General features: G+C 34.5%; 1 protein-coding gene across 2 annotated transcripts in view; it reads right to left on the bottom strand.

Moving 5' to 3' along the window:
• CHIC2 (cysteine rich hydrophobic domain 2) overlaps positions 1-13,549 on the bottom strand; it is a 56,914-nt gene that overhangs the window by 24,746 nt on the left and 18,619 nt on the right. For both annotated transcript variants that reach the window (XM_045816039.2, XM_045816040.2), the window contains 2 exons: positions 11,972-12,026; positions 11,671-11,826 (listed from right to left, as the gene is read on the bottom strand). In XM_045816039.2, the coding sequence (XP_045671995.1) occupies positions 11,671-11,826; positions 11,972-12,026 (211 nt within the window). The remainder of the gene's footprint in view (positions 1-11,670; positions 11,827-11,971; positions 12,027-13,549) is intronic.

Below are 13,549 nucleotides of genomic sequence, written 5' to 3'. Positions count from 1 at the left end.
GCGCATGCCTTCGGCTCAGGGCGCAATCCCGGCGTTGTGGGATCGAGCCCCACATCAGGCTCCTCCGCTATGAGCCTGCTTCTTCCTCTCCCACTCCCCCTGCTTGTGTTCCCTCTCTCGCTGGCTATCTCTATCTCTGTCAGATAAATAAATAAAATCTTTAAAAAAAAAAAACCTGAAAGTTTATGCACCTAATTACAGTGTCACAATACATAAAACAAAAACTGTAATAGACAAACCCACAATTACATAATTATAGTCAGAGATTTTAATACTACTCTCTTGATAATTGATAGAAGAGTCAGAAAATCAGTGAGAATACAGATGATCTAAACATATCAACAAACCTGACATAATTGACATTTATAAAACACTCCACCCAATAACAGATGAATATATTCAAGTGCACAATAATCAATTAATTTATCAAGATAGCTCATATTTTGGAATAAAACAATCCTTAAAACATTTATAAGGATTCAAAACAGTGTTATCTAACCACACTGTTAATTTTTTATTTAATTTGTAAATTTACAAATAAATAACAAAAAGATCTCTATGAAGTCCCCCAAATATCTAAAAGCTAAATAAAATACTTCTAAATAATGCATTGGTCACAGACGAAATCAAAAGAGAAATATAAAAGCAAAATGAACTAAATGAAAATTAAAACACAACATATCAAAATTTGGGGAATACAAAGAATGTAGTATTCAGAAAGGAAAATCATAATACTAAACACCAGAAGAAAAGGGAAATTTATAATACTAAACACCAGAAGAAAAGTCTCAAACTTATGACCTTTGTTTCCACCTTAAGAAACTAGAAAAAAAAAAAGTTAAACTCAAAGAAGAAATAATAAAAGTCAAACTAAAACCAATGAAATATAAACATAAAATCAATAGAAATAGACAATGAAACCAAAAGCTGGTCTCTTGAGTTGATTAATAAAATTGATAAACCTCCAGCGAAAGTGGCCAGGAAAAAAAAAGAGAGACAAAGGAAAGATAAACTAACAATTTCAGGAATAAGAAAAGTAATGATCACTAGAGACTTTACAAAAGGTAAAAAGGTAATTAGTATATATTATGCTTATTATAAACAACTACAATAAAATGGACAACTTCCTTGAGAAACAGAAACTATTAAGCTCAACCAAGATAAAACAGATGTCCTGAAAAGTCCCATGTCTATCAAAGAAATTGAATTTGTAGTTTAAACTCTTCCAACAAAAAACCTTCCAGTCCCAAATGGCTTCTCCAAAATTTAAGGCTAAAACAATGAATATTCTGCACAAACTCTTCCAGGAAAATGAAGGGAAATAACACTTCCCAACTCATTTTATGAGGCTATCATTACCCTGATGCTAAAATCAGATATTACAAGAAAAGACTACAGAAAAATATCCCTCATGAACATAGATGTAAAATTTTTGTAATTAATTAAAAGTAGGCACCACACCCAATGTGAGGCTTGAACTCCTGACCCTGAGATCAAGAGTTACGCACTCTACCAACTGACCCAGCCAGAGGGCCCTAGATATAAAACTTCTAAACAAAGTTATATTCTATCAAATGCAACAGAAATATCAAAAGAGAAATAGACATGACCAACCAGGTGGGCTTCATTCCAGGAATGCAAGGTTGGTTTAACATCAATCAATGTAATTCAACATATTTCTAATTTTAAAATCTCTCTAAAGAAGAAGAAAACGCATTTGACAAAATCCAACATGTATTCTGGATAAAAACTTTCTGCAAACTAGTAGAATAAAACTTCCTCAAGCTGATTTAAAAACAAAAACAAAAACAAACAAAAAAAATTTACAAAAGCCCTACAATTGGGGCGCCTGGGTGGCTTAGTTGGTTAAGTATCTGCTTTCAGCTTAAGTCATGATCCCAGGGTCCTGGGATCGAGCCCCACCTGGGTCCTGACATTGAGGGAGTCTGCTTCTCTCTCTCCTGCTGCCCCTCCTCCCTGCTTATGCACACTCTCTCTCAAATAAATAAATAAAATCCTTAAAATTTAAAAACCCTACAATTAAGATGATAAAAAAATGAAGAAAATGTAAATTCATTTTTCCTAGATCAGGAGTAAAATAAGAATATCTGTTCTCACTACTTCTCATCAATGTTTTTCTGGAGATTCTAGTCAGTGCAATGACGAAAAGCAACAACAAAACATCTATATTACAAAGGAAAGCAATATTGTCTTCATTGTTGATGATATGACTGTCTATAAAGAAATTCAATACTCCACAAATAAGTTAATGGAAAAGGTTGAGTTTAGCAAAACTATACCCTAGCAAGAAAAAATAATTGAAAATTTTAAAATATATACTATTTATACACAATTCCAGACTTCAAGTTATATTACAAAGCTGTAGTGATCAAGACAGGAAGGTACTGGCTCAAAACAGACACACAGATCAATGGAACAGCATAGAAAATCCAGAAATAAACCCACAATTATATGACCAATTAATCTTCAACAAAGAAGAAAAGGATATACAATGGAAAAAAGACAGTCTCTTCAATAATGGTGCTGGGAAAACTGGATGGCTACATGCAAAAGAATGAGACTAGACCACTTTCTTCTACCATACACAAAAATATAAACTTGAAATTTATTAAAGACCTAAATGTTAAGACCTGAAACCATAAAAATCCTAGGAAGAGCACAAGCAGTAATTTCTCTGACACTGACTGTAGCAACAGTTTTCTATATACATCTTCCGAGGCAAGGGAAATAAAAGCAAAAATAAACTATTGGGACTACATTAACATAAAAAGTTTCTGCGCAGTGAAGGCAACAATCAACAAAACTAACAGGCAACACACTGTATGGTAGAAGATATTTGGAAATGACATATCCAATAAAGAGTACCCAAAATATATTAAAAACGTACACAATTCAATACCCAAAGAACAAATAATCCAATTAAAAAAGACATGAACAGACATTTCTCCAAAGAATACACACATACAAATGGCCAAGAGACACATAAAAAGATACTCACCATCACTTATTATCAGGGAAATGCAAATCAAAACTACATGAGATATCACCTCACACCTGTCAGAATGGCTAAGATCAAAAACTTAAGAAACAACAAGCGCTGGTGGGAAGGTGGAGAAAAAGGAACCCTCATGCACTACTGGTGGGAATGCAAATCTGTACAGCCACTCCATCAAACAGTCTGGGGTTCCTCGTAAAGTTAAAAATAGAACTATCCTACGATCAAATAATCACACTACTGTGTATTTACCCAAAAAAATACCAAAACACTAATTCAAAGGGGTATATGCACCCTTATGTTTACTGCAGCACTATTTACAATAGCCAAATTATGGAAGCAGCCCAAGTGTCCATCGATATGAAGGGATAAAGAAGATGTGGTATACACTCACATACACACTGACTCTCTCTCTCTCACACACACACAACGGGATATTACTCAGCCATAAAAAAGAACGAAATCTTGCCATCTGCAACAACATGGATGGAGTTAGAGAATGTAAATGTAATGCTAAGCAAAGTAACTCAGAGAAAGACAAATACCATATGACTTCACTCATATGTGGAATTTAAGAAACAAAACAAAGGAGCAAAGGCCAAAAAAAAAAAAGAGAGAGAGAGCGAGAGAGAGAAACCAAGAAACAGATTCTTAACTATAGACAACAAACTGATGGTTACCAGCGGGGTGGGGGGGGGGTGAAACAGATGACGGGGATTAAAGAGTACACTTATGATGAGCACTGATAATGTACAGAATTGGGGAATCACTATATTGTATACCTGAAACTAATACAATATGTATGTTAATTATACTGGAATTAAAATTTAAAACTTAATTAAAAATTTTAAAAATAGTGGTGCCTGGGTGGCTTAGTCAGTGAACCATATGCCTTTGCCTCAGGTCATGATCCCAGGGTCCCCACATGGGGCTCCTTGCTCAGCTGGGAACCTGCTTCTCCCTCTCCCTCTGCCTCCACTCCCCTCCTGCTTGTGCTCTCTCCCCGTCTCTGTCAAAATAAACAAATAAAATCGTTAAAAAATTTTTTTAAATAAATAAAAAATAAAAATATGTACCATTTGAAATTGCATAAAAAATAATACCCGAGTATAAAACCATATAAAGATATGCAAGACATGTCCACTCAAAACTTAAAACATTGCTCAGGAAAAAAATGTTGAAGACTTAAGTAAATGGAGTAAGACACTATTTCATGGGTCAAAAGACTAAATATTTTTAAGATATCAATATCCCAAAATTGATACATAGACTCAGTGCAATCCAAACTAAAATTCCAACAGGATTTTCTTTGTAGAAACTGACAAGCTGATTCTAAAATCTATATGGAATACAAACAATGTAAAAAGCAAAACAACTTTGAGGGGCGCCTGGGTGGCTCAGTTGTTAAGCATCTGCCTTTGGCTCAGGGTGTGATCCCAGAGTCCTGGGATCGAGCCCCACATCAGGCTCCTCTGCTGGGAGCCTGCTTCTTCCTCTCCCACTCCCCCTGCTTGTGTTCCCTCTCTCGCTGGCCGTCTCTCTCTCCATCGAATAAATAAATAAAATCTTAAAAAAAAAAAAAAAAAGCAAAACAACTTTGAAAAAGGAGTATGAAGTTGGGGAGCTAACACTATCCAATTATAAGATGTAATTATAAAGCTACAATACTCAAGACAGTGTGGTATTTTGCATCAAAATAAACACATCAACAGAACAGAACAGAGTTTAGAAACAGACACATATGGCATCTGATTTCCAACAGAAGTACAAAGGCAATTCAGTGAAGAAAGAATAGCCTTTATAACAAATGTGAATGAACAACTGGGTATCTATACACAAAAAAATAAATAAATAAATAATTAACTTCAATCGATACACTGCACCATATAAAAATTTTAACTCAGAATGAATCTTAGACCTAAAAGTAAAACGTGGAACTATAAAAATTCTAGAGTAAACACAGTGAAAAAATCTTTGTATTTAGGCTTAGGAAGGGTTATTAGGTATAACATTAACAGCACAATCCATAAAAGGAAAAATGAACAAACTGGATTTTATTAAAATTAGAAATTTCTGCTTTTGAAAGAATTGTTAGGGGATGAAAAGTCAAATCACTAATTGGGAGATCTTAAAGCATACACTTGTACCCATAATATACAAACAATTCTCAAAACTCAACAACAAAGAAACAACTCAATTAAAAAAACAGGCAAAAAGTTGGAACACTTCAACAAAGAACATCCACAAGTGTTAAATAAACATGAAAACATGCTCAAGATCATGTACTATTAAGGAAATACAAATTAAAACCATAATGATAACACTACACTCCTATTAGGATGACTAAAATTAAAAAGACTAACCATACTAAATGTGGTCAATACAGCAGAAGAGACTCTCTCATTTACTGCTGGTAGAAATGTAAAGTAATAGCACCACTTTGGCAATTAGTTTCTCAGTTCCTTAAAAAGTTAAACACATATACACTATATGATTAAACTACTCTATTCCTAGAAATTTTTACTCAAGAGAAAAGAAAGTATATGCCTACAAAAAGACTTGAACAAGAACAGTCATGCAGCTTTATTTATATAGACAAAAACTGGAAACACAAATGGCAATCAAATAAATAAATGTGGTATATCCATAAAATAAAACATTACTCAGCATTAAAGGGAATGAATACCATTGATCCAACAACATGGATGAATCTCAAAATAATCATGAGTAAAAGAAACAAAAAAGAATACGTATTGTGTAGTTCCATTTATATAAAACTCTAGAAAATACAAACTAATCTATACTGCCAGAAAGCAGATCAGCAGTTGCCTGGAAGGGGTGGGGAGGAAGAGACATAAGGAAACTTTTGGGGGTGATGAAGATGTTCACTATTTTGACATACACATGTATACAGGTGTTAGTTATATGACAAAACTCATCAAATGGCACTTTAAATATGTGCAGTTTATTGTACGTTAATTACATCTCAATAAAGCTGCAAAAATAAAAACAAAAATTGTAAGATGTCATTAACAAAACACACTATACTTGAGACCATAAAATAAAACAACACATTTTAAAAAATGAAATCACACAAAGTATACTCCCTGACAACAAAATTAAACTAGATATCAGTAACACAAAGGTGTCTGGAAAATTCCTAAATATTTGGAGGTTAAATAACACACTTCTTAATAACACATAATCAAAGAGGAAGTCTCAGGGAAAATCATAACACATTTTTAACTTAGTGAAAGTAAAATATGGAATGCAGTCAAAGCAGTGCTTTAGAGAACAATTTTAGCTTATATGCTTATATCAGCATATAAAAAAGAAAACTCTCACATCAATATCTTCTGCGTTGATTTTAAGAAACTAAAAAATAGTAAATGAAATCCAAAACAAGAAGAAGAAATAATAAAAATAAGAGCAAAAATCAATGAAATTGAAAACAGAAAAACAATAGAGAAAATCAGGACTGAAGCAATGAGTCCACTCTCATCACTCCTACTCAACATTTTACTGGAAGTCTTGCCCAGTGGAAAAAAAGAGAAAAATAAATAAAAGGTATGCAGATTAGAAACTAAGAAATAAAACTATCACGACTCTCAGACAACATGGTTATTATCTACACAGAACATCCTGTGGAATTTACAAAAACAATTTAATAAGTGAATTTGGAAAGGTCACAGAATACAAAGTGAATATATAAAAATCAATTGTACTTGTTATGTACTAGCAATGAACTGGAAATCAAAATTTAGAAAACAATACCATTAACAATAGCACTAAGCACAAAGAAATACATACATAGAGTTTAGAAATAGATCCACAAAGAAATACATACATAGAGTTTAGAAATAGATCCACATAAATATGGTTGACTGACTTTTGTCAATGTACAAAGGCAATTTAATGAGGAAAAAACAGTCTTTTCAACACATGGTGCTAGAAAACTCATAGTCCTATGCAAAGAAATGAACTCTGACCTGTGCCTCACACCTATACAAAAATTGACTCAAAATGGGTCACAGATCTGAAAGTAAATGCAGAAGAGATCATAGGAGAAAAAGTCTGTGATCTTGGTTTAAGCAAAGAATCCTTAGATATAACATACAAACACACAATCCATTTTTTAAAAACTGGTAAATGAGACTTCATCAAAATCAAATTTTGCTCTGCCACAGACATTAAGAGAAAAAAAGACAAGCTACAGACTGGAAAAATATAGTTGATTATATAGCTGACAAGGGACTTATATTCAGAACATATAAAGAACTCTCAAAGCTCAACAATACACTATTTAATAATAGGCAAAATATTTGAATAAACACTTTAACAAAGAGGTTTTACAAATGGCAAGGTGCTCAATATGGTTAGTCATGAGGGTAGTGTGAATTAAAACCAGAATGAGATGCCACCACATCTATGAGAATGACTAAAATTTCTTAAACTAACACCACCAAGTCCTGGCAAAGATGCTGAACAACTTGCACTCTCCTATATTGCTGGCTGGAATGTAAAATGGTAGAGCCACTTGGGAAAACAATTTGGAAGTTTCCTATAAAATTAACCACACAGTTACTACAGGATCCAGCAACCCAACTCATAAAAGTAAAAACTTAGGTTCACAGAAAAACGTACATGTGAACATTTATAGCATCTTTTTTTTTTTTTTTAAGATTTTATTTATATGACAGAGAGAGCAAGCACAAGTAGGGGGAGCAGCAAGCAGAGGGAGAAACAAGGCCTCTGCTGAGCAGGGAGCCCAACGCAGGGCTAGATCCCAGGACGCTGGGACCACAACCCAAGCTGAAGGCAGATGCTTAATGACTGAGCCACCCAGGTGCCCCCATTTACAGCATCTTTATTCAAAATCATCAAAACTGGAAACTACCCAATGTCCTTCTTCAGTTGGTGAGTGGATAAACAAATTATGACACATCCATACAATGGAAAACTACTCAGCAAAAAAAAAAAGAAAAAAAGAATAAACTATTGATACATGCAACAAAACAGATGACTCTCAAATGTACTAGCTAAATGGAAAAAGCTAGACTCAAAAGGCTACATATACTGTATAGTTCCATTTACATAACAAGCTAGAAAAGACAAACAGATCAGGGTTGTCAGGATTTAAGAGCTGAAAAGTGTAGGACTACAAAGGACAGCACAAGGAAGTTTTTTTTTGGAGAGAATAGTAATATATCTTGGCTGTGGTGATAGTTACACAACTGTATGCATTTGTCAAAAATCATAAAACTATACACCAAAAAGTGAATTTTGCTGTATAATAATTTTCAAAAACAGGTTATGGCAATTTTTTTTAAAAAGGAAAGGCAACTTGGAAGGAATAACAATAATAATAATACAGATTTAAAAACAATGTCTCCAGAACAAAGTCAGTTCATAAAAAGGGACACTCAGTTGGAGATGGATTTCAAACTTAAGGCAGAAATCAAGTTACCCAAATTACTGAATAATGTCATGAAGGTGAAAATGCTGAGCTGCATATGAAGTATGCCGTTGGTCCTGATTTGTCTTAAGAATCTGAGACAACTGCAACCATATTCCACATCACAAATGAGGACAAAGGAAAAGTTCAGAGGCTAAGAATCAGGCAGGGTTTTAGCCTTTATTTATACTAGTACCTCTCAATCAAGGGTTCTTATTCTTAACATGGAATACCTAGATAAAATTCTAGGAATCCATGGAAGTGGATAAAACAAAAATTCATCTTTATTTACACTAACCTCTAACTGAAATGTGGTATAGTTTCCTTAGGTTATGAATGCATGCAACTAACTGTGGTAGACTAAACAGGACCTGTATCTCTATCACTCATAGAAATCAGATTTTTCCTATCACAACACATTACCATAGATTCTCCGCTATCTTACTTTGTATACATTAATAAACATTTATAAATAATATATCTGAGGGGTCTTATTCTTTAAGATTTTATTTATTTGAGAGAGAGCAAGAGAGGGAGAGCGAGCACAGAGGGAGAGGGAGAAGGAAAAGCAGGCTCCCCACTGAGCAGGGATCCCCAGCTGGGGCTCGATCCCAGGACCCTGAGATCATGACCCGAGCTGACGGCAGACACTTAACCTACTGGGCCACCCAGGCACCCCTAACTGAGGGGTTTTAGTACTTTGATAACTTTATCAAGGGTTCATAGACTTCCCTGGAACACCAAAAGGATCCATGACAACAAGTTAAAAAGCCCTACTCTAAATTATCCTGTTCCCATCGTACACAGCACCACTCTTTTCAGGGTCTCTAACACCTTCATATAGACGCAAGAAGTGTCACTCTCTCCATGGGTATAGAATAGTTTACACCCAAGACACGGAAATGCACAGCTTTTTATCTGAACAGTAACCATATTCGTTTGCACTCACTAGATAGTAAAGTCCATATAAAATTAAATCATATACATACAAAGAGAGACCTTAGACCTAATACTACATCGTTAAATGAAATGTACTTTCCGAAACCACAGATGAAAATAGCCTAAAAAAATCAATCTATTCTATGACTCAAATAAAAAGGAATTTAATGAAATCATCTGAAAAATGACCTTATGTTGCTAAAAATGAATGGAGAAGAGTAGGAAGTTGAGTTTTGTTTTCTAAATCCTATGCTGTGCACACAGTGCAGTATCTTGTTTTCTCATTTAAAAAGTAAAAAACAGGGGCGCCTGGGTGGCTCAGTCGGTTCAGCATCAGATTCTTGATTTCGGCTCAGGTCGTAATCTCACGATCGTGGGATCGAGCCCCACAGTAGGCTCTGTGCTTAGCAGGGAATTTGCTTGAGATTCTCTCTCTTCCTCTCCCTTTACCCCTCCCCCTGCTGGCTCTCTAAATAAACAAATAAATACACAAATCTTCAAAAAAAAAAAAAAGTAAAACACAAAGGATCTCAAAACCTCAAAAAAACTATATCACACAGATTCCTAAAATAAAATTTTTATGATTCCTTGTGTTACACAATAGCAAATAGCCGGGGCGCTTGGGTGGCTCAGTCATTAAGCGTCTGCCTTCGGCTCAGGGCATGATCCCAGAGTCCTGGGATCGAGCCCCATTCGGGCTCCTCCACTGGGAGCCTGCTTCCTCCTCTCCCACTCCCCCTGCTTGTGTTCCCTCTCCCGCTGACTGTCTCTCTGTCAAATAAATAAATAAAATCTTAAAAAAAAAAAAAACAAATTGCCAACCAAATGGGATACAGCAGTCATTTATTTTATTTTTTTTATTCTCTTGAGAGAGAGCGAGCACAAGTACAGGGGAGGGACAGAGGGAGAGGGAGAAGCAGGCTCCCCACTGAGCAGGGACCCCCCCCCCCAATATCATGACCTGAGCAGAAAGCAGATGCTTAACTAACTGAGCCACCTAAGCGCCCTGAGACAGCAGTCATTTAAACAATGAAAATGCCCAAAGAGTAGGCGGGAGTGAGAGGACCTAAACTCCAAGAGCTGCAGATTCAATTGTGCATCAAGGGACAACTGAAAATTAGGGGGAAAAAAAAAAATTCTGTGGTCTGAAGATGATCTGGTCAGAAATATGGGCGATAAAAAGAAGAAATATTCTTGGAGAAAAAATAAATATTACAAATATTACAGTAAATATTACAAAATTAATTCTATTATAAAGGCATTATTTCCTTTTTATCAATAAAATGTTATTAGTTAAAAATTTTTTTCAGTAGGAATATACTGCTTATTTTACAACAGAAATTAAGGGACAAACAGAATTTGCTTTTTGGTATTTCCTACCATTATTTGATGACAAAATGAAATGTAGCCACACAAATCAGTTTCAACAGTATTTCATTTTTATATATATAGTTATCATTAATTTTTTAAAACTTTAACAAAAATGTAATGTGTTCCATCTATAACAATTTGCCTTATCTCCACCCATATCTTAGAAATTTTTCATTATAAGCAGTCAAAATTATGACTCTTCAGATCATTTTTCCTGATTACAGAATCACTATGTACTCATTTCAGAAAACTTGTAAAGTATAGAAGAAAAGAAACATTTTCTTAAAAAGAAACAAGAATTCCCCATAATATTACCAATTAGAAATAAATACTGTACCCATGTTATTTCTTCTATGGGTACTACCTTACATATTAATAATACTGCTATTAGTCAATGTCAATCAGACACTTTGAACCATTTAGCTAACAGCTTTACAAACACTACTTCATTTTATACTTACAACAATCCTATTCAAGCAGGTAGGTGAATACTGCCATTTTACAGATCACTCAACTAGAGATTAAAGAGGTGAGGAAACTTGCCTAGAGTCACAGAGATAAGTGGTAGACCTGAACCCAGCATTCTCAATCACTATGCTATACCACCATGAATGTATATATAGAGAGAGAATGCTGTATTCTAGTCTATTCTTAGGTAATCTCCTAGGTCATAAAAATTATGAATGAAATTTATAATTAAATTTAATATAACAGCATGTGGACATACTGTAATTTACTTAATCACTCCTCTATTGGATCAGATCATTTTTTATAGTATTCAGCATGGTGTGACGCATTCAAAACAAAAACAAAAACAAAAACCCAAGACAAATGCAAGACTTGCTTGTCTACTTCTAAATTAAAATTAAAATGTATTAATTCAACTTACTCTTTTACTGAGGCAAATAACTGGCCACATACTGCAACCTAATGTGCAGCAGCAACAAAGGCAGCCACAAAGCAGCCAGCGTACATTAACAGGAAGGTTCTTCTTCAGACAACTGTTAACTCTGTTGATGCTGGCTTTAAATTCTTCAGGAGCTACCTAAAGAAAATTTTAAGAAATAACAACACTGCAATATTAATGTCAATAAACATGTCTTATTAGCATAACTGTTTCTGTAATTTGTTAGGAAAAGACTTCACTTTTGAAGTATATAAACAGTACCCAAGGAAATGATAACACTCACTTTTCCAGTTAATGAAGAAGGGAATTCTGATTCAAATTTGTTGCTCAGTCCAAATCTATTTTTTAAAAAAGAAGAAAAATATGTTATTACATGTCATTGTGGGAAAAAAACCATTTAACTTAATCAGAGGTCAAGTAAATAGATGCAACTTGATATACAAAGTAACAATGGAATTTTGAGACACAAAAACACTGAAATCAGCAATTTATGAAATGTAACAAGCAATTTTAGCAGCTGAATCAAAACTTTTGTATAAGAGGCTGAGAATACACAAAGAAATTACTTCTTTGGGGCTCTGTTTGTAAGCAAAATATTAATGTAGTGGAAAATACAACTATTCAGTTTTGTAAAAATTACTGAGATTCTTCCAACTAAGTACTAGAAAGCTACGATCTCCGCTATTGATTATTCTTTAGGTTAAGAGCACGTGTTAACACTCAATAAAGCAGTTAACATGTCTAAGAATGCAAGTTGATCAGTTAGCATTTTCTGGACCTGCCTATGCACACTGTTGTTACAGCCACAGAATGCTAAAACACCTGGAACAATGTGTCAGCTGCCTGCCCACTTAAAACTCAGAAGTACTACAACACTTGCTAGATGAACTCCCAAAGAAATGGAACTGACGTAGTACATTTTAATATCTTTAAGCTTTTAAATGTCTGCAAAAATCATGAGGATTGACTGGGCACTTGACTCTTGGATAAGTTATTAGAAAAGAATAAAATACTCATGGACACATTCGTAATGGTAGATTGCATCTAGAAATACAAATTGAGATACTTCAATACGACTTTTATTGGATCCTGAAGCCGAATTTTGTTTTATTGAGATATACTTGACATTTAACACTGTATTAGTTTAAGGTATACAACATAATGATTTGATACATGTATATATTCTGAAATGATTACCACAATAAGTTTAGTTAACATCCATCTCCTCAAATTTTTTTTTTCTATGATGAGAACCCTTCAGATTCACGGTCTTAACCACCCCTATAAATACAGTTCTGCACTTTAGGTAGCTTGCACTAGTAAGATGGCTCTCCTGAGATATTCTGCATGAAACAGCAGGGCTGGTCAGGGGTTTCTAATTCAACCATCAGTACAGCTAAACAGGGAAATCGAGTAACATGAGCTGTGTGCAAGCAGTAAGGAATGGTGGAGACTAGCCAAGTGGAGGGTATACAGAATGAGGGGAACGCGTCATGGGTCAGATTCAGCTGATTACTGTCATATTAGACGCAGGCCCACGTCTGAGAGATTGTATGATTTTCTCTAAGAGGAGTTGGGAAACCAGACTTCTATGCAAAATTTCCCATCTTTGAAATACTGTGCAAGGCAAACAAAACACTTCAGTGGTCAGGTTATGGTCTGCATCATTATCTAGACTTCCATACATGTGGATGGTGACACTGGAGACCATTTTATCATCATCTTAAGCCATTTCATACATTATTTTATAGCAGCACTGAATGACATTAATCTGTCTTTATAAATAATGGATACTATTTACAGAAAAGATTACAACGCAACTACCTAAGTCCAAGCCAAAGTTCTTCTCATACTAAACATA

Source organism: Ursus americanus, chromosome 8 (assembly GCF_024610735.1).
Source record: "Ursus americanus isolate L20-20 chromosome 8, mUrsAme1.1.p, whole genome shotgun sequence".
NCBI lineage: Eukaryota > Metazoa > Chordata > Mammalia > Carnivora > Ursidae > Ursus > Ursus americanus.
Note: the sequence above shows the minus strand (reverse complement) of the source record. Positions and strands in the feature narration are given on the sequence as shown.